The following is a 20,794-nucleotide window of genomic DNA, read 5'->3' on the forward strand; positions in this document are numbered from 1 at the left end:
ACAAATGATGGAAGAAATGTTACACTGGTGCTTGCAGAGAAGGATAGTGATTAATTTTGTCTGGAGGAGTCCAGAAGGTCCCAGCTGCTGATTCTTAAAGATGTGGAGAGGTTTGCTACACGGATGAAGTGGGAGTGAGGACTTTCACTTTGGGCAAAGGCACGGAGCGTGGGAAAATTGGGTCTGTTTTGCGTCTTCTCATCTTGGAGCACAGCAGGCACCCCATGCATATGTGCTGCTCAGACGACTCAGTTATGGCTCAGGAGGAGAAGTAAGTAGGCGGCCACATAAAGGAGAATGATTAGGCCCGTAGTGGAGAGAAGCCTACACTGGGAAGTATGAGAACTTTTCTAGTCCTGCTCCTGCCAATAAATACAAAATGATATCGAGCCAGTCACTTTCCTGTTGGAGACTCAGTTTCCCAGGTCTAACACTTGTATGATATAAATTTATAACCTGGAATTGGTTTAGGGGTCAGTTTGGAAACCAGATGTCTTTATAAAATCTGGGGTATCTTTTGTAATGAGATAGGTTTCTTTTATTGTAATAGCTGGTATCAGAGTCCCTCTTGGGGGAGAGGGGACCTTGTTTGGACAAAGATTTTAATCAGCTTGAGAACAGAACTGAAGGGTGGTAGCAGGTGAGACCTTCAGGGCCTGGATGGCAACTGGCTCTGAGGCTCTGGGGGAGTGCTGCTCCTGATAAAAAGAGAATGTGTTTGAAGCTCCCTGACAGGGAAGGAGGAGATGAAAGAACCAGAGAGAGAGAGAGAAAGGAGGGGGAAGAAAGAGAAGATGAAAGGCTGGGTATTGTGTATAGCAAGGGCCAGGCTGAGAACCCTCCATGAGGAGCTGATGGAGAAGAACTTTGGGTCTGCGCTCCTCACACTTTAACGAATGGAGTCTCCTGAGATCTCGTTAAAATCTAGATTTTGATTTAGCAAGCTTGGGGGAGGGCTCAAGATTCTGCATTTCTAACAAGCACCCAGGTTATAGAGGTGTTGCTGGCCCTCCAAACCGCACCTTGAGTAGCAAGGCTTAAGGCAACAGGAAAGTTTCATATGGACTGTTTTTTTTGTTTTGTTTTGTTTTTAGAGAGAGTGGGTGCAGGGAGGAGGGCACAGAGGGAGAGGGAGAGTCTTAGGCAGGCTCCACCCCCGATGTGGGTCTAGATCTCACGATCCTGAGATCATGACCTGAGCCAAAATCAAGAGTTGGATGCTTAACCGACTGGGCCACCCAGGCGCCTCTCACATGGACTGTTAACTAAACCATGACGGGATATGAAATGTGATTCTCCTCAATGACACCACCTTTTTGGTAAGGTCTACCAGGCTCACACATGCTTTTTTATAAGCAACTTGACAAGCTGCAGAGCTAAGATATCAGACATGGACGCAAGAAACAAGAGTGAGAGGGGATCCCTGGGTGGCTCAGCGGTTTAGCGCCTGCCTTCGGCCCAGGGCGTGACCCTGGAGACCCGGGATCGAGTCCCACATCGGGCTCCCTGCATGGAGCCTGCTTCTCCCTCTGCCTGTGTCTCTGCCTCTCTCTCTCTCTGTGTGTGTGTATCTCATGAATAAGTAAATAAAATTAAAAAAAAAAGAAACAAGAGTGAGGCAGAGACCCTACGCCTCCAAGAAGTCATAGAATTCAGATTTCCACAGGTGTGTGGGATTTAAGGCAATGTTTATTTAGATCTCAAGGGACAGAGAAGACTCAGATGACAGGTATCTGGGTTACACTTTGATATAATGCCTTGTCAACTTAACTTCCCCTTCTGAAGGTCTTTTGTCCTGTGGTGAAGCTCCTGTGGTCCACACTGGCTTACCTAATAGTTTCCCACTACATCCCGTTCCTAGCAAAAGTAGCCAGATGGGTTGTGCTAAGTCCTGTATAACTCTGATGTTTTCCCTTGACTCTGGTTTTGTTACACGCTTTGCCAACTGCTGACACCTGAGCAAGCAGCGCTGCGATCCACAGGCTAGCTGGACAGCCTGTCATCATCAGTGCCTGAGATGCATATGGATGCTAGCAGGTGCCATTTCAGTGTGAGCTGTCTGGGAGAAGGCTGCTTTTCAGAAGAAGGTGGAAGCATCTGGATGGCTGAAGTGCCACTAATTGATCTAACAGCCTTGCTCCTGGCAGGCACGGGGACGGCTGCTCTTTTTACGAGCACTGATGAAGAGAACTGCTCTAAGAGAATATTGGTCCTTTAGACAGACACACACGTGCGCTTGTCTGGCTTGGCATCTACATGGATCTCACTGCCATTAAGAAGGGCTCGGAGGTGATAAATTAGACTTTGTTATTTGAGTGGTCATTTCTCTTTCTTTTGGGAAACTAAACAGCTTTCCTTTTCAATTCTAAGCAGCTGCTTACAATCAGGTGCAGGGCAAACCTTGTTACTGCAGACCTTTCTGGGCCTCAATGAAGGCGGCCACAGAACAAACAGGGGATCTAGCCTTTTAGAGTGATCAGAATGTCCAGAAAACAAGGGTGCCCTGTCTTCTGAAGATTACTTTGGGAGGGAAGGTTTGCAGGAAGGCATTTTTCATTTTGGTAGAACTAAGTTATAGCAGATTTGGAAGAAAGAATGTAATTATCAGAATATATCATTAGAGCCTCAGTTTGTGAGCAGAAATAAATTAATATTTTAAAAAACTGATGGGAAATATAAGAAAGGGAGACAGAACCTGAGAGACTCCGAACTCTGGGAAACGAACAAGGGGTGGTGGAAAGGGAGGTGGGCGGGGTGTGGGGGTGACTGGTGACGGGCACTGAGTGGGGCACTTGACAGCATGAGCACTGGGTATTATGCTATATGTTGGCAAATTGAACTCCAATAAAAAAATAAAAAAATAAAAAACTGATGTATTAAAAAAATCTTCCAGGTGACGTATGGCCCACAACTGTGCAGTTCTCCAGAGCTGTGGCTCTTGATGTAAAAGTAGTGATCATTGCAGATAAGGGGGTGGGATTAGAATTGGGACTACACATAGCCTGCCTCCTATTTACATATTGCTGCCTTAAAACAAAAGCAACAATACCACTGCGAACGCACACATGCACAAAGACTACAGCCCGGGAGCAGAACATGATCGTACATGCATGTGTCCTTGGGGAATAAGGTCCAGCTCCACTGCTCATGGTCTGAGTTCAAAGGAATCTCAATTTACTCACGTTTATTTGGTAGATAAGGAAACTGAGGCAGAGACAAGTGACTTACCCATGACTGCATGGTAAACTACAGACAGCTGAGCTGGACCTCAGTTCTTTACCCCTCCCTATACCATTGACCTCCGTGACAGAGCTGTTTTTTAAAATTTCACTTGATCCATTTCTATCATTTAAAAAATGAATTGGGTCAGGGGCACATGGGTGGCTCAGTCTGTTAAGCATCAAACTCTTGATTTTGGCTCAGGTCATGATCTCAGCATCGTGAGCTTGAGCTCCACATTGGGCTCCATGCAGGGTGTGCAGCCTGTTTGAGATTCTCTCTCTCCTTCTGTCCCTGCTCCTCCCCTATGTCCACCTCTAAAAAAAACAAAAAGCAAACAAACAAAAAAAAAACCCCAATAAATTGGGTCATATAGCTTCAGATATAACTTTTAGTCCTAAAACCTTAGACTCAATTGTCCTGAAACATGTTTTTTCTCAAACTAATTTATTGCAGAATGTAGAAGATCTAATAATCTCCATGGGAGTTATGTTATAAACGTGACCTATTTTTGTCAAGTTTGGGAACAAATATCAGAAAAGGAACCAATGCTATTCTAGACTATATGAAAAATTAAAGAGAAATAAAATTCTGCCTATGCACAGGAAGTAACATTTTAGCAGGAAATTAACTAACATAGAATTAAAAATGCCAGTAAAATAGTCCTGCCTTTGGAGTCCAGGCTCCAAACTGTGGGCTGAAGGAACCAGGGCTGTGTCACCCAGGTGAAAAAAGATGTAAGGGACACATTACTGCTGCAGATCTCTGAAGGGCCACTATGAGGCAGTAATGTGGCCTGGAGTCCCCCATATCCAGATCTGAGTCCCAAGGATGGAGATTTCTACAAATGAGTCGCCTAGATGACAACTACAGAAATGGGCCAATAAAGAACTCAGTGATCCAACGATTGCTTGGTGTGCAAAGAGTCATATCAAGGGCCATAATTTAAATGACTTGAATGTCCAATGGTTTTAGCATCTCAGGACTGGGCATGTTTGTTTGTACAATGTGGCACAGACCTCCCTCTGGGCCTGTACAATTTAAATCCTGGAAGGTGACACTTTTTTGTACCCTCCAATGTGGCTTTCAATAGAGAATCATATTTGCTCAGTTTCGACAAGAAGAAATTAATTCTGTCAGAAACTGTAGAAAGAAGCAAGCTCTTTCTTATTCCAGCGGAGTGTTCAAGCTGCCATTGCTACAAAGGCAGGACCTCAGAGAGGTTTGAAAGATGGAATTAAAATGGCTCTGACAGAAAAGGAACATCTACTTAGCAGGTCCTGTTGTACCAATTTAACTGGGCTTTGCCCTAATAATTTTTTTTTAAGATTCTAAAAATTTTATTTGAGAGAGAGAGAGAGAGAGAGAGCAAGCGCACAAGCAGAGGAAGGACAGAGGGAGAGGGAGAAGCAGACTCCCTCAAGCAGGGAGTTTGATACCAGGCTCTATTGCAGGACCCTGAGATCATGACCCAAGCTGAAGGCAGACACTTAACCAACTGAGCCACCCAGGTACCCCTGCCCTAATGATATTATTGTTTACAGTCTTGGTGTAGGCTTGGAACCAACTAATTTTTTTCAATTTTCTCAAAAATTTAGGAGGAATTTGCTGTGCACTGCCATGTTAGTTAGCTTTGAGAGTAATAGGAAGATTCTTTATTAAACTATGTTGCAGAATTGATGATGGTGACTTGGCATCACTCAACAGTTACTGAAACAACACTGAGCAATTGAACAAGCTCTGGGGTAAGAGAAAAACTGATTTGAGGCCTGGTTCTCATTATACTTATGGGTAAAAGGAAAAAAAATAAAAATAAAAATAAAAGAAGCAGAGCTGTTGCATGCTGGCCTATCAAGATGGGTGCTGGCAGCTGGAGACAGCCTCCAGCAGTTAAGTATGGCTGGTAGGAACCCTGGCTCAGGGTAGGACTGAGATTCACGTGCCATCTTTCTCCTTATGAGCTGTGTGATTTCAGGAGCGTTAACCTCTGTATGCTATTTTCCCCATCTGTGAAATGAGATTGAGGATAGCTATGAGGATGGAAATGAGGACGGGTAGTCCTACCTACCGAATGATTGTATGGATTTAATAAATTAACATTAAAGAAAGCACTATATAAATATAATTGATCACTATTACTTTTACGTAAAGCTGTTAAGATAAAGCTACCCTGTGACAGGATCTGGATAGAAGTGAAGAAATCAGTGTTTGGCATGAGTGCCATGCAGTCTAAGAGCTTCCGGACTGGGCCTAACCATATTTTCAGAAATGCTCAATGTTGCAACTACAAAACTCCCTTTTCTGTAAGAGCCATTTTAATCCTCTCTCTCTGACCTGTCGTAGGTCCCACATTCATGGCCATGGAAACTTCCAGCACTCCACTGGAAGGGGAGAGAGCCTGCTTTTTTCTGCAGTATATGATAGAAGTTTCTTCTTCTCAAAACTGGGCAAATTCAACTCTGGGCAAACAGAAATTCGTGGAATCCACATAGTGGGGTCTCATGTTCAAGTATATGCAGTGGTGAACCCCTTTGCTCTTAGGCTTTTAAAAACCAGAATAAAGGGGGCACCTGGGTGGCTCAGTCAGTTAAGCATCTGCCTTGGGTTCAGGTCATGATCCCGTGGTCCTGGTATTGAGTCCTGTGTTGGGCTCCCTGCGTAGCAGGAGAGCCTGCTTCTCCCTCTCCCTCTGCCTCTCCCCTTTGCTCATGCACTGTCTCTCTCTCTCTCAAATAAATAAATGAAATCTTAAAAAAAATCAGAATAAAGAACTATCATAAACCTGTCAACTGGTAATTTGCTCATGATAAATATGGAGGGAGCTAGGAAGCCGAATGCACAAATCTAGAAGGACCAGTGTGTGTCATGAGGATAAATGGTACATAAATATATTTTCTGCCCGGGGAAGGCAGATAGATTAAAGTGGTACACTTACAGAGATTCACAGGATTGAAGGGGACTAAGCCTCCCACTTGGCTGAGGGGGAAACTAAGGCCTAGAATGAAAAACGACTCATGTAAAGTTTCAGGCTCAGTGTAATGGTAGCGATTGAACATTTATGATTAAATGCTTATTAAATGTCAGGTATTTTAAGATATTGGAAATATGGAGACACAAATATAATCCCTGTTCCCAAGGAACCGACCATCTAGTGGGGAGTTGGACCCATATGCTCCTATAGATAGTTCTGCATGTGACGGGTTCTAGACGTGATGGGGGCTAACACAGAGGTACCTACACAGAGCTATGGGGGCTATGGGAGGCAGGCACTACCTGGGAAGAAAAAAAAAACCTAGAAAGAATGTCAAAATGAGAAAGAGGGAAGTGAGAGGTTGTTTTAGGCGGAGGCAAGAGTATAAGCAAGGACATGCAACCTAGCTCTCACAGAATCTTTGACTCAGAAGGGATCTCAACGACTAGTTCTTTATATAATTTAAAAAAATCCCTTGTATATTATCCCGGAGAGATGATAATTTCATTTCTGCTGAAATATTTCCAGTGAGAGGAAACTGATTACCTCACAAGACAGAAAAGGTTCTGCTCTAACCTTTTCAGTTGGTATTGTGCCCTACAGAGGGGGTTTGTGAGATTCTGTCTCTTTACTGTCGCTGAATAACAGGCTGAGGAATATCTGGGCTCTGACTTCCTCTTGAGGGAATAAGAAAATGTCATGTGTCTTAGAACCTTGGACTTACAGAATGTTAGAGCTGGGTGGGGTGGGGGGAGCTGAGATATCATTTAAACCAATGTTTTTTAAAAATCTCTTTGTGACTCATGGACCTTCTTTGAGATTGTGATAAAAAATATGTAGATCTTCACCACCCAAATAGTACATATGCTCACAATAGACAAATCACTATGTATAGCTTCAGGGCATGCATGGAGCCCCAAAGCCCATCCTGGACTAAGAAATCTTTATATTATTAATGGAAACTGAGGCTCAGAGAAGTGGGTGGCATGTAGTAGAACCATGGCAGTGTTTCCCCATGGGTCGGACCATAATTCAAGCAAAAGGGTCAGGGCTCTGCGTCACCCCTGGAGAAACTCAGTGACAGTCTGAAGGTGTTCAGGGAGGCGGGCTGCAATTGGATCTATTATGATGAGAAAAGGAGACCTGGGGCAGGAGTAGGGATGCCAGGAGCACTTTCTTTAATGATCTGAAAGTTGGTTTATGGAAAAAGGGTTTAGACTTTTCTGTTTTGATTCAAGGGGTATCTCAAGACTGAAAGGTAGACGAGAATTTCTGCCAGATAGAACTGTCCATTACTATGGAATGTGCTGCCTGAATTCCTGGTCACTTGACTTTTTGAGGACACAGGACCACCTCCTTAGAAGGGACTGTAGCATCACAAGAGTTTGAACTGAGTGACCCAAACTGGACTTGATCATGTGCCTCTGGGAGACACGCAATCTCATACAGCAGCCAGGATGCAGCTCAGGTCTCCCAGAGCGCATGGAAAGTTATGGAAAGTGAAAATTAACAAGACAGGAAACAACAAATGTTGGAGAGGATGCGGAGAAAGGGGAACCCTCCTCCGCTGTTGGTGGGAATGTGAACTGGTGCAGCCACTCTGGAAAACTGTGTGGAGGTTCCTCAAAGAGTTAAAAATAGGTCTGCCCTACCCAGCAACTGCACTGCTGGGGATTTACCCCAAAGATACAGATGCAGTGAAACGCCGGGACACCTGCACCCCAATGTTTATAGCAGCGATGTCCACAATAGCCAAACTGTGGAAGGAGCCTCAGTGTCCATCGAAAGATGAATGGATAAAGAAGATGCGGTCTATGTGTACAATGGAATATTACTCAGCCATTAGAAATGACAAATACCCACGATTTGCTTCAACGTGGATGGAACTGGAGGGTATTATGCTGAGTGAAGTAAGTCAATCGGAGAAGGACAAACATTATATGGTTTTACTCTATGGGCAATATAAAAAATAGTGAAAGGGATTATAGGGGAAAGGAGAGAAAATGAGTGGGAAATTTCAGAGAGGGTGACAAAACATGAGAGACTCCTAACTCTGGGAAACAAATAAGGGGTAGTGGAAGGGGAGGTGGGAGGGGGGATGAGGTGACTGGGTGACGGGCACTGAGGGGGGTTCTTGATGGGCTGAGCACTGGGTGTTATACTATATGTTGGCAAATCGACTCCAATAAAAAAAATACCAAAAAAAAAAAAAAAAAGAAAGTGAAACATGAAGAAGTGAGGAAAGTTCAGGATGGCTGAGCCCACACACCTGAGGGTGGGGCAGGTAGGGGGTCATGGAGAGAAATGGGCCTTAGAGACAGAAGTGGAGGCAGAATGGTAAAGGGTCTTATGTAGCACCGTGGATGGTATTCAAGAGTGATGGCCTTCACAGAGTGGTGGGACAGAGGAATGAAGGCAAGAGCACATTTTAAGAGGAATTAACTGCATCAATGGGGGCAGCACCAGCCAGGGAAATAAGGAGGTGAGAAGAGAGACTGACTGTGGTGGCGAGTTGCAGGTTTCACGGTGAAGCTGAAGTGACAGTGACAACAACACACAAATGGAAAGTGCTAGCAAGTCACAAAAGGACAGCGAAATGGAAATGCCCAGGAGGCAACTGATGATGTGGAATCAGAGTTCCAGGAGGTCAGGATGTGAGATGTGAGACAGAGTAATGGACTATCTACAGAGATGAAGTCACTCAAGTTTCAAGAGTAGATACCTTTCCAGTGGAAAAGAGTAGAGCACGCGGTGCAGCGTCAGGGCGAGTCTGCAGAGCTGACCTCAGTGAGGAGGTGGTGTGATTACGAAGATGTGAGAAGGAAAAGGCAGAAGAGAGCTGAGATTAGAGGGTGAAACAGAAACTCGGTGAAAAGGAAGCTTCTGGGGAGACGAGTGAGCAACATAAATACAGCCTTGTCTCGCGTGCATTCAGCCGTGTGCTGTGGCAGGTCAATTACAGCGATGTTCATTTCGGCAACAACATAGGTGGGGAGTATGAGTTATAAAGTGCTTTTAAGTGGATTATAGCTATTTCTTAAATAGTATTTTCTAAAAAACATGCCTCGGAAAATATGACTAAAACCTCACTCTCTCCCAATTTCTCCATCAGTAAATTAGAAGTCATTTTAAGTTTAATAAGTTCCTTTCACATCGTTGCTTTAAGGAAGGTGATGTGTGCCATCATCCTAAGATGCTACGCTGGGACCCCGAGGTGGCGTGATGTGCCTGGGACGCCTGAGCCAGGGAGGCGCCGGTGGCAGCAAGGACCGAAGTTTTACCATTCTGATTTTTGTTCCTTAAAAGCGAAAACCAAGGCCAAAATTAAACACTGACTCAGATCTTAAGAAATCACTTTTGAGAAATAAAATTAAACAAATGCAATGAGTTTCTTTTCCATTTAAATATTTCCCTTGGAGTTCTATGGCACCAAGGGCTGTAGGAGGTGATGACTGGACTGCACGAAATTTGTTTCCTTCCAATAATGACACCTGATAAAGGAGAGACTGGGGCTGAGAAAAAGGAAAGGAGATTATAAATTTCCAGTTAAGGCGATTTTAGATATTGTCACGGTAAGCACAGCTCTCACGTAAAAGGGTTTTTAAAAATGAGCTTCAGAAACTAAGCCATAAGAACAAGGAGGATGCACCTTGGTGATGGTGACACTAACCAGGATAACAACTAACTGGGGGGGATTGGACTAGATGGTTCCTGAATCCCTGTGCCCTTTCAAGCCCTCAAGGCTGGGAGTCACAAAAAACCTAGTTAGGAAAAAAAAATCAGTAATGATTTTTTTCACATGTCCTGATGTGAAAGCCCTTCCTCCATATAGGAGCTCATCTAACGAATGGATTCTTGGTTCCCAGCTCCACGCTGACTCAGCAGAGCCTGTCCACAAACTCTCTACCCAGGCATATGGCTTCTGCGCAAAGGAGGCAAAGGAGAGAAGAAAGAGACTGAGATCATTAACTGTGAAGATTCGGGGGCTTCCACAGACCCAGAGGGTGCCTACGAGTCAGCTGGTCTAACCTGCCATGTGTCATAGGTGAAAACACCAGGACCCAGAGAGAGAAATGCTGTGTTCCACCACAGACCCTCTGTCCTGCTGGAAAAGGAGTGTCGGGGCTCCAGGGCCCCTCTCTACAGTAACAGAGCAGAACGGATTTGGACTAATATGCTCCTTTCTGGGGGGACATACAAAATCAGTCACATTGCCTTGTAGAATTCCACCTCATATTCAGGTAGGTGTGACTTCAAATTCTGAAAACAGATGCTCACACATTAAAACTGGAGTTTATGAAAACACCAGATAGAAGCAGAAACAACATTCCAGCCCCTGCAGAGAGTATTTAACTTGCGACTCAGGATAATTTGCCACATGTATTACCCACTTAGAGTTGTCACTCTCCTGCAGGGAACTTTTATAAGGCTGAAGAAGAGGCATGTACAGAGGCCTTATGTTAAACTGGATTCTTTTGCAAAAGTGAAGAGAAGAGGGCCTTACGAAGAGAAGAGTGCAGGATCAGATTTCCTAGGACGCCACCAACTGTGGTAGCTTCACTCACAGAAACTGCCATTTCCTGTCAGTCTTAACTACCCAAGCTGCCATTATGGGTAGCGTCTCAGGTCATAGTGGTATTTACTTTCTAAAATGGTTCGTCTTGCCTTCTATTATTATTTTAAATTATTCTTTATTACACTTATGCTTCCCCCTTGTGGGGAAGATATGGAAGGATTCAAGATTTGGAAACATTCAAGGTACAAGGATGTTACTCCCATCAAGAATCTTTCTGTAGTCTTTCCCATCAGAAAGAATGGGCTTCGGCATCTCTACCTACCAACGCAACATTCTTCGGCTACTTAAAATACCCAACGGGAGTTCTCATGAATTTTCTTCAGGAGCCACCACGACTCTTCTTCTTCCCCTAGTGGCCTGAGGTGATTTCTGAAAATGGTTCACTACTCGCTGGACCTAGAAAACCCTACAAACTCATGCAAATCAAGAGGTTTGAATTTTCATGTTCACCGTAAGAATACACGTGACACTGCCCAGGCCACCACAGGTGTGCATATCCAAAAAGCCACCAAGTACCAGAAGGATGTCACTCTGCAGAAGCAGTGTGAGCTATTCCATTGCTACAATGGTGGAGTTGGTAGGTGTGCCCAGGCCAAACAGTGGTGGATGGCCCAAGAAGAGTGCTGAATTTTTACTGCACATGCTTAAAAATGAAGACAGTAATGCTGAATGAACTTAAGGGTTTAGAGGTAGATCGTCTGGTCATGAAGCACATCCAGGTGGACAAAGCCTCCAGGATGTGGCATAGAATTTATAGGGTTCATGGTAGGATGAACTCTCCCTGCTGCACTGGGATGATCCTTACTGAAAAAGAGCAGACTGTTCCTAAACCAGAAAAGGAGGTTGCACCGAATAAAAAGATACCCCAGAAGAAACTGAAGAAACAAAAACTTATATCCTAGGAGTAAATTCTGCATAGAATAAATGCAAATAAAAGGAAGGAAAGAAGGAAAGAAGGAAGGAAGGAAGAAAGAAAAAAAGAGAAAGAGTCCAACAAAGGTCTCCAAGGAGGAAAACCAAGGCATTATCCAAAAATCAATCATTTATGGTAAAATAATCACAGTGTGTATATAATAGGCACAAGTGACTATTTTACACATTCTGTATCATTATCCAAAATAGTGTGATGTCCTTGAAGCAAGCACTTTGCTTTTAGTTACTTTTCTTCAAAGGCTTGAGACAAGAGTTTTATATGTACAGTAAGAATTTAGTCAATATTTCTTGAGTAAATGACATGATGTAGTACAGATTTGTGAAGGAATAGGTGGGGAGGGCAAGTTATTTTTACACAAGTTGGTTGCTTTAATCAAATCAAAACTAGACACTTCTAGTGAAGTAGGCGGGATATTGGTATCAGTTTCCTGTGGAAAGGCAGGAAAGGAAGGAGGAGGAGCAGTTATGTCCTTGCAGCTTCCTGTAGGCACCTTCCCACCCCCAACTCCTTCCATGATGGCTGTGGTGGTGGTCTGTCCCTGCGTTGGAACATCAGGGGCTAGCCTGGAGGGACAGCCACCGAGCAGGGATTGGGCCTTGGTCCTTCACTGCAGCCACAGTGCTCTGCACACCCAGTGGGCAGAAGGGCGAAGGTGACATGGGTACAGGGGTCAACATGATCTCAGATCCTCCCCTGAATCCCCCTCCTGCCTGCTCCTGCCACCTGCCCCCTTCCACCCTGATTCCCGGGCTGTGAAGGAACACAGTCTCCATAGCCTGGACTTACTTGGCAGCAGCATCTTTTCTCAACTGTTCATGCTTCATGAGGAGATTTTTCCGGTCTCGAAAAGCCTTTCTGACCTTGTACCCTTTGTAGACGGCCTGGATTTTGAAGGCAGCGATGTCCTGTATGGCTGCGATGGACAGGGCACCGTGCTCCAACATGAACTGGATCACTTCGTGGCGCTCACCGAGCAAAGCATAGTCAAGGGGAGTGTACCTGAAGCAGGAAGGTATTTTTTTTTAAGCGTTGGAATGTAATTTGAGGTACAGTTAAACTGGCAGTATTGTGTGCAGCAGAAGGAAATCTCATTCTAAGATGTGGACTGTTTCTCAGGCAAGGCTATCTTCAGTACTCCAGGGCTGTTCCTTTTTCCTCTGAGGGCACAAAACAAGGGTAGAGCTGGAGTTAGGTGCTTTGTGTCACTGATCATGATGATTCCTGAGTTTCACTTGCTGGCTCATAAACTGGGGGCTGCAGGAACACGTGATCACTTTTCTTCTCCCCTATGTGCCAAATAATACCCCATGCCTATCTAAAAAGTACTGTGGATAGTATCCTGTGAGATTCATAAGTTTAAGCCCATAGCTACTGATAGTTAATGCTTATGAAGAAAAAATACATCTCCAAACCGAGAGATTTAGTATATGATAAGGATGGCCCTTTAAGTCAGAAAGCATGGCTTATTAAGTAGTGTTGGGACAATGGCATAGCCATCTAGAAAAAAGAGATTCTTATATCACATTTTACTCCAAAAGGAGTTCTGGATGAAACAAAGACCTAAAAAGAGAAAAAGAAACCATGGAAGTACTAGAAGAAACTATGGAAGATTTTTAAAAATTGGAATGGGAAGGTCTCTTCTTTTTTTTTTTAAGATTTTATTTATGTATTCATGATAGAGAGAGAAAGAGAAAGAGAGGAGAGAGAGAGAGAGAGAGAGAGAGAGAGAGAGAGAGAGAGAGAGAGAGGCAGAGACACAGGAGACACAGGCAGAGGGAGAAGTAGGCTCCATGCCAGGAGCCTGATGTGGGACTCGATCCCGGGACTCCAGGATCACTCCCTGGGCCAAAGACAGGCACTAAACCGCTGAGCCACCCAGGGATCCGGGGAAGGTCTCTTCTAATAAAAATGATCCAAAACTCAAAACCATTAGAGAAGATTGATAAATCCATCTACATAAAAATAACAAAATTCTGTAGGGCAAAAAATACCAAAAACAAAGATAAAAGTCCCCAGAATAGAAAATACTAATGGCTTCTAAATATATAGAAATATGTTCAATCTTACTCATTTGAGAGAAATACAGATTAAGACTAACAGGGAGAGTACTTCAATGATCAGATTAATGAGGATCAGAAAGTTTAATAACACACTGTGCTGGCAAGGATGCAGAGGCTAGCTCTCTATGTGCTACTTTAATCTTTAGAAAGAACAATCTGGCATTATCTATCAAAATTACTCATGCATCTGCCCTTTGACATGTCCCTTGCAGGCATATATCCCACAGACTTGCTCTTGTGTGTGAGATGCTTTCTTTACAAGGGTATTCACAGAAGCACAGTTTGAAATAGTACAAGAGTGGAGACAACCTCAGTATCCACCAATGGAACACCTCTTGCAATAAGTATGGGCCATTCGTGTGATGCAGTCATCCGTATAACGTAGCCACAGCTGTGCTCTGGCATATGGATAAATAAGGAATAAAGTCCAGGATGCTGTGCTCTGGCATATGGATAAATAAGGAATAAAGTCCAGGATGAAGGGAAAGAAAAAAAAATTAAGAAACAGAACAGTATTGGGGCCTCTCAGTGGCATAGTCAGTTAGGTGTCCAACTCTTGGTTTTAGCCCAGGTCATGATCTTAGGTTCATGAGACGTAGCTCCACATTGGGCTCTGTGCTCGGCACAGTCTGCTTGAGACTCTTTCTTTCTCTTTAAAATAAATAAAATAAATCTTTTAAAAACAGAGCAATATTAAGGGATGCTCCATTTTTATAAAAAAGAACATATCCTCATATGCTTATCTCACGTAAAATATATCTCTAGAAGTTTACCAAGAAACTCGTGATAGTGACATCCTTGGGGAGGACGCTGGTTGTCTCAAAGGCAGGGGTGGGAGGGACATTTCATTTTCATGCCTTTTAAATTGTTTACACTGTGCATACCTTTTTGACAAATATATTATTTAGAAAAGATGAGTTGTATTGGCAGATGGTTATATATTTGAATCTCAACTGGCTACCTTCTGGATGTATAATTTTAGGTAAATTCTTTTCTTACAATATATCTTTTCTATTTTTAGAAATATAAACTAATCAGATAAATACATAGAATAACACAGCGGTCATCTGTATTCCCACCCTGAGAATTAACCGCTGTTATTATCTCAGCAGGTGTTATTTTTTAAAAAGATTACTTTGTAATAATGACACATATTTAAAGAATTCAAAGAGTGCAAAAAATATAAAAATTGAAGTAAAAAAAAAAAAAACCCAACAAGCCAATTGTACCTTCCAACAATGGTAATGCTGTCACTTCTTAACCAACCTAGCTTTCCTCATTACAGACTTGGCTTGAGGAGAAAAAGGAAATAATAAATACAAAGAAGATATCACTGTGCCTGGCATAAAAGAAGCAATTAATAAATGTCAGCTATTGTCATTCTTATTATAGGACATGCACTTGCAGCAGGGTTTGTGATACCACAGTTGCGCATCATCAATATCATTTCCACAGGACCCAAACTAGTAGTTTTGACCACCTAATGACTGCCACTGATCTGATTCCTCTCTGGGTGGCTGTTACTAATCCAATGCAATCAGAGGTGTTAGGAAGAAATAATCAGCTGATTTATGAAGTGGAAACACTGATGATTATATGGATGCATGATTAGACACAAAAAAATCATCCAGTGACTATAGAAATTTTCTCTCTTCAAAACTCACCTGACAGTTACAGTCAGACATAAAAGGAGAAAATTTTTCATATAAGCAAAGGTGGTTTGGTCACTTCTGGAAGGAAACTGAATTCAGAAAGAAATCCCAAATGCTAAAATTAAGAAACTTTCATTTCATTTTCTTGATTTGTCTCTACTGTCCAGGAACCAGAAGGCCATAAAGTAGAGGTGCCTACATAAACTTTAAAATGTTATTTATAAGTAGATGGCATCTTGTAAGTTCAGAAGAACTTTAAAATTTTTCACTATATATTTTATTTTTAAAAACTTTTCTTATTTTTAAAAATTTTAATTCCAGGGTGGCTCAGTGGTTTAGCGCCTGCCTTCAGCCCAGGATGTGATCCTGGAGTTCCGGGATCGAGCCCCACATCAGGCTCCCTGCATGGAGCCTGCTCCTCCCTCTGCCTGTGTCTCTGCCTTCCTCTCTCTCTCTGTCTCTCAAGAATAAATAAATAAAATCTTTAAAAAATTTTTAATTCCGGGATCCCTGGGTGGCGCAGCGGTTTGGCGCCTGCCTTTGGCCCAGAGCGCGATCCTGGAGACCCTGGATCGAATCCCACATCGGGCTCCCCGTGCATGGAGCCTGCTTCTCCCTCTGCCTGTGTCTCTGCCTCTCTCTTTCTCTCTCTGTGACTATCATAAATAAATAAAAAAAATTAAAAAAAAATGTTAAAAAAAATTTTTTTTTAATTCCGGTATAGTTAATATACAGTGCTAAATTAGTTTCAGGTAGGTGTACAATATAGTGTAGAGTGATCAAGATAAATGTAATCACTATATATTCTAAAATGCCTTCATGACTGTACTCTCCCCAATGTAAAAAATGATCAGAGTCACAGAACTCCATGATATTAGAGCTAAATGGAATTTTATCCTATCACCTTCCTTTTATAAATATGTAAACAGATCCAGAAAGATTAAGCAACTTGCTGAAGTTCCCTAACTAGTTCCCTGCAGAACCCACACCTGAACTAAGACTGGATGACTCCCTATTCCTTCCATAGCACATCTATCAGTTCTTGAAAATAAATCTCCTACAGAACAAAGCTGTGGGGTGCCTGGGTGGCTCAGTCAGTTAGGCGTCTGCCTTTGACTCAGGTAGTGATCTCAGGGTCCTGGGATCAAGCCTCACATTGGGCTTCCTACTCAGTGGGGAGTCTGCTTCTCCCACTTCCCCTGTGCGTACTCTCTTTTTCTCTTATTTTCATGCTTGTGCTCTCTCAAATCAATCAATCTTTTAAAAAAAGAATGAAACCGCTTCTCAGATCAATGTACAAATAACATATGTATTTAGCAAGCTTGATCATCTTTTCTATAATTACTCATACAGAGTATCTTTCACAGATTATACAAGCAGGATTATCGAAGTCTGGTTTATGAAAGGAAGGCCTAACCTCTAATTTTACCAGAACTCTCAGGCTGCTTGTGGACAGAAAATTGCATTTCAAGTATTTTAAATATCTTGATCATGGAAAACTTGTATTTTTATTATAAGAAACTTTGTAAGCATAAGCAAAAGTAGAGAGACTGGCATAATAAACACTTATATGCTCACTACCCAAATTTAACAAGTGGCAACATTTCTGCTACATTTGCTTCCTCTAACCCCTTCCTTATTATTTTTCCTGAACTGTTTTAAAGCACATCCTAGAACTCCTATCATTTAATCTCTTTGCATTTGAGTATTCTTCAGTAAATAATATGGACATAAGCACAATGTCATTAGGGTATTAGCAAAATTAACAGGAATTCCTTAGCAAAATCTAGTACCCACTCCAAATACAAACTTCCCCAATTTTCTCAAAAATGTCTCTCTTATAATTGGCTTATTCAAATTAAGATTCTTCATCAATTTTTGATTCAGGGAAACACAGTCCAAATATATAGAAAGATTTTAAGACTAAAGTCTATGCCCTAGTGTTTCAGCATTGACCATATTTTAATTATTACTCCTGAAACTTTCTGCACCCCAAATTCAATTTAGAGACATTCAAGTGCTGTGAATATTCCCATCGATGTTGGAGTCGTGGCTGTCAGATAGTTATTGACTAGAAGCCAGCAGTAGCTGGCAAAAATTATGTCTATATGGTACACATCAAGTGGCTGGTGTCAATGCATGAGAAGTAAAAATTAGCACTACATTGATGGTAACCAGTCAAGAAACAATGTAGATAAAGACAAGATGCAAGATACAATTGGACTTGCCATGCAGGAATGGTCTGAAGGGATGAGTGGAATGCCTAAAATGGAATGTCAATAAACATAAAAGGCAGTGCCAGGTTCTGACATTTGTACATCAAGGTGCATTGCCAATGAAACATCAGAGGAGACTGGGATATTGCCACTGCCCATCTTCATCTATAGACTGGCAAGTACAGTTAGGGTGATTTTTCCTGGGGTCTCTTGGTCTGTAATTAACATATGTTTACTCTAGGAGGCAGTAAGTACCTTAATTCCCACTCTTCCTTAGGCCTGAAATTCAAGTCTTACCATAAAAATGGGAATTGAATTACAAAAGTCAATGTTATTTAAAAAAATTTTTTTAAGATTTTATTTAATTATTCATGAGAGACACAGAGAGAGAGAGAGAGAGAGAGAGAGAGAGAGAGAGAGAGAGAGAGGCAGAGGCACAGGCAGAGGGAGAAGCAGGCTCCATGCAGGGAGCCCAATGTGGGACTCCATCCTGGGTCTCCAGGATTACGCCCCAGGCCGAAGGCAGGCACCAAACCGCGGAGCCACCTGGGCTGCCCAATGTCAATGTTTTTATTGTTTCCTAAGAAAATAGCAATTAGACAGTAAATACTGTTACAGATTAAATCCTTCATAATAGAAATAAATCACCACTAATTCTTAGGATTCTTAATCTCCCCCTCCCTTTTTTTAGGGTTTCAAAGAGAGAAACCTTCTGTTCTCTCACATATCTGCTTTAATGTCAAAACCTCAGCCTTGAGGATTCTGCTTGGCTTTCCACCTTCCTTAAATGTCCAAACCCCTATATCTTTGAGTCTTTGATTTTAAAGTTGTCATTTGAATATAATAGAGTGAGTTCTTTACATAACCCCTCTCAAAGTAAGACATACTAGTCAGATTTATCTAATTACACACTCAAAGAATTCCAGAAGTTTCTAATGCAGGTACGTAGCAGGGGATGCTACTGGGAACCTGGAAGCACGAACCTAATGATGCAACAGTTATTTACTGAGCATTTACCTCCTGAGAAGCACTGTGAGCAACACAGGGATGACAATGATCTTCAGGAGTTCTCCACTAACATGGCAGACAGATCACATAAAATCATAATATAAAGTGAAATGTGCTAAGTGCTCTACAAATTCACACTGTAGGGGAGAACATCATTTGGAACACATGCCTCTGGGATCAAAACTATCTTCTTAGATGAGATTGCATTTGAATGGAGGCAGGACATAATTAACAATTGCATTAGAAATACGGTTTAGGGAGGCTACTTTGGAAGCAGATGAACTGAATGATAGTTCAAAGGGGAGAAAACAGCGAGAAGGCATTGCGACAGCCCCCAGAATGAGGCGGAGAGGGCAAGATTAGGAGGATGGTGTTGGTACTGAAGAGGAGATGACAGCAGTAACCCAAGAGATATTGGGTCTGAGGGACAGATTTAGAACTCACCAGCACCCAGGTGACTACTGAAGCCTTGATGGTAGGTCAGAGAGCCAAAGAAGTGCGCGGAGAGAAAAGACCCAGTCCCTGAAGAGTGTCTATATTTAAAAAATAAAAAATAGAAAAGGAAGCAAAAAAAAAAAAAAAAAAAAAAAGGAGGAGCAGACACAACTGGCAGAGAATCAGGAAAATACACTGTTGCAGAAGCTTAGATAAGATACAGTCTCAGTAAGGTAAAGAAGAGGGGTCAACAGAACCAGGTGAATGCAGACAGGCCAGTGCGAGTAGACAGAGGGACCAATGTAGGATTTATCAGTGAGTCTGTCAGTGACCATTCAACATGGTTTCAGTGTCAATGTGAGGATGGAAGTCAGACTGCAAAGGCACGAACCATGAGTAAGAAGAAATGGGGCAATGCAGACACTCCAAGAGAAGATGAGCTTTATAGGAAGAAGAAACAAACCTCAGAAAATAAGTAAAATGGAAAATAACAGGTGGAGGCCATCATTAATGGGGAGTGGTTCTGAAAGAAATGGGAGATGAAGGGTTCCCCAGAAAGAAGGAGTGGGTTTCCTGAGACAGGTGGCCTAGACACAGTCCTTCCTTCTCCACAATGTCAACTGTCTCCTGAAAGAACTGGTGATGGCTATGAGGGGTGGCATGGGGTCATAGCAGGAGCCACTGCAGTTATAGCATCCATGAACGACAAGCAAAGCATGGACCCAGATGGGTGGAGCTTAGGTGTGGAAGTCTTATCACAAACTTGGTTGTCACCTACAGATGATCAGAATCTTCTTAGATCCAAGACTGCCAAGAATCTCTCCTGCTTAGAATTCACACCGTGTCTGCCCTCTTTATTTGGCCTGGGCCCTGGGGCGTAACTCCAGCCTTGCTCTTATATTATTCAATCATCTCACATTTTCCTTATTTTTTCATGCCACATGGTGGCACCTCTGTCCACTAACTAGTATACCCTGTTCATCAAGAGAAATGTCCTGGACATATGACACATTCTTAGGACTGGTCAGTCTAGCCTCCCCTGAGGTTTTGCCAGCCACAAGCCAGAAGAACATGTTTCTCTATTTGTAATTTGTGAGCTTGCCAGAGGTAAATCTAAAGTTCTGAACAATTTTAAAAATCCCATGATTCTAAATCAACATTAGATGGAAATTTTGCTCTTTTCTTCTGGTTTAGGATTTCTTAGTGTAGCATTTCCTTATAAGTATACTTAGTACTTTTGAACGAGTATCTCAACTTGAGATTTTTTAATATAGCAGAAAGGAAGTGAGTTGGACAATAATACTTTCTTACTTTCTTTTTATCAATAGCTTACCTTTCTTCATTGTTTTCCATCTGATTAGGAAAAGCAGCAAAGTCTAGTAGTAATTTAATGGCATCGAGGTATCCGTTGTTACAGGACCAGTGCAAAGCTGTTCTTCCCTATAAGCATGAACAAAAATCAGATATATCTGGAATAGGTATTTTTGAACACATAGTTATTTATGCTAACTAAAAAATAGAAACAATTCTCCCAAATTGCCTAATTATAAAAAGGGAGAAAATGGATGGTATCTTAAGTAAGTGATCAAAATTAATATCATGTAAAGAGGCATGATGTGTTTCCAGAGGTAATACCCTGAGAAGGATTCAATATCACTTGTATAATATTCCAACCAAAAATGTAAAACTTAAACTGAATTATGAGGAATCATAACTCAGAACT

General features: G+C 42.2%; 1 protein-coding gene across 4 annotated transcripts in view; it reads right to left on the reverse strand.

Moving 5' to 3' along the window:
* INVS (inversin) overlaps nucleotides 1-20,794 on the reverse strand; it is a 155,768-nt gene that overhangs the window by 33,865 nt on the left and 101,109 nt on the right. For all 4 annotated transcript variants that reach the window (XM_055301615.1, XM_055301614.1, XM_055301617.1 and 1 more), the window contains 2 exons: nucleotides 20,405-20,511; nucleotides 12,487-12,699 (listed from right to left, as the gene is read on the reverse strand). In XM_055301615.1, coding sequence (XP_055157590.1) covers nucleotides 12,487-12,699; nucleotides 20,405-20,511 — 320 coding nt within the window. The remainder of the gene's footprint in view (nucleotides 1-12,486; nucleotides 12,700-20,404; nucleotides 20,512-20,794) is intronic.

This window comes from Nyctereutes procyonoides, unplaced genomic scaffold (genome assembly GCF_905146905.1).
Source record: "Nyctereutes procyonoides isolate TBG_1078 unplaced genomic scaffold, NYPRO_anot_genome, whole genome shotgun sequence".
NCBI lineage: Eukaryota > Metazoa > Chordata > Mammalia > Carnivora > Canidae > Nyctereutes > Nyctereutes procyonoides.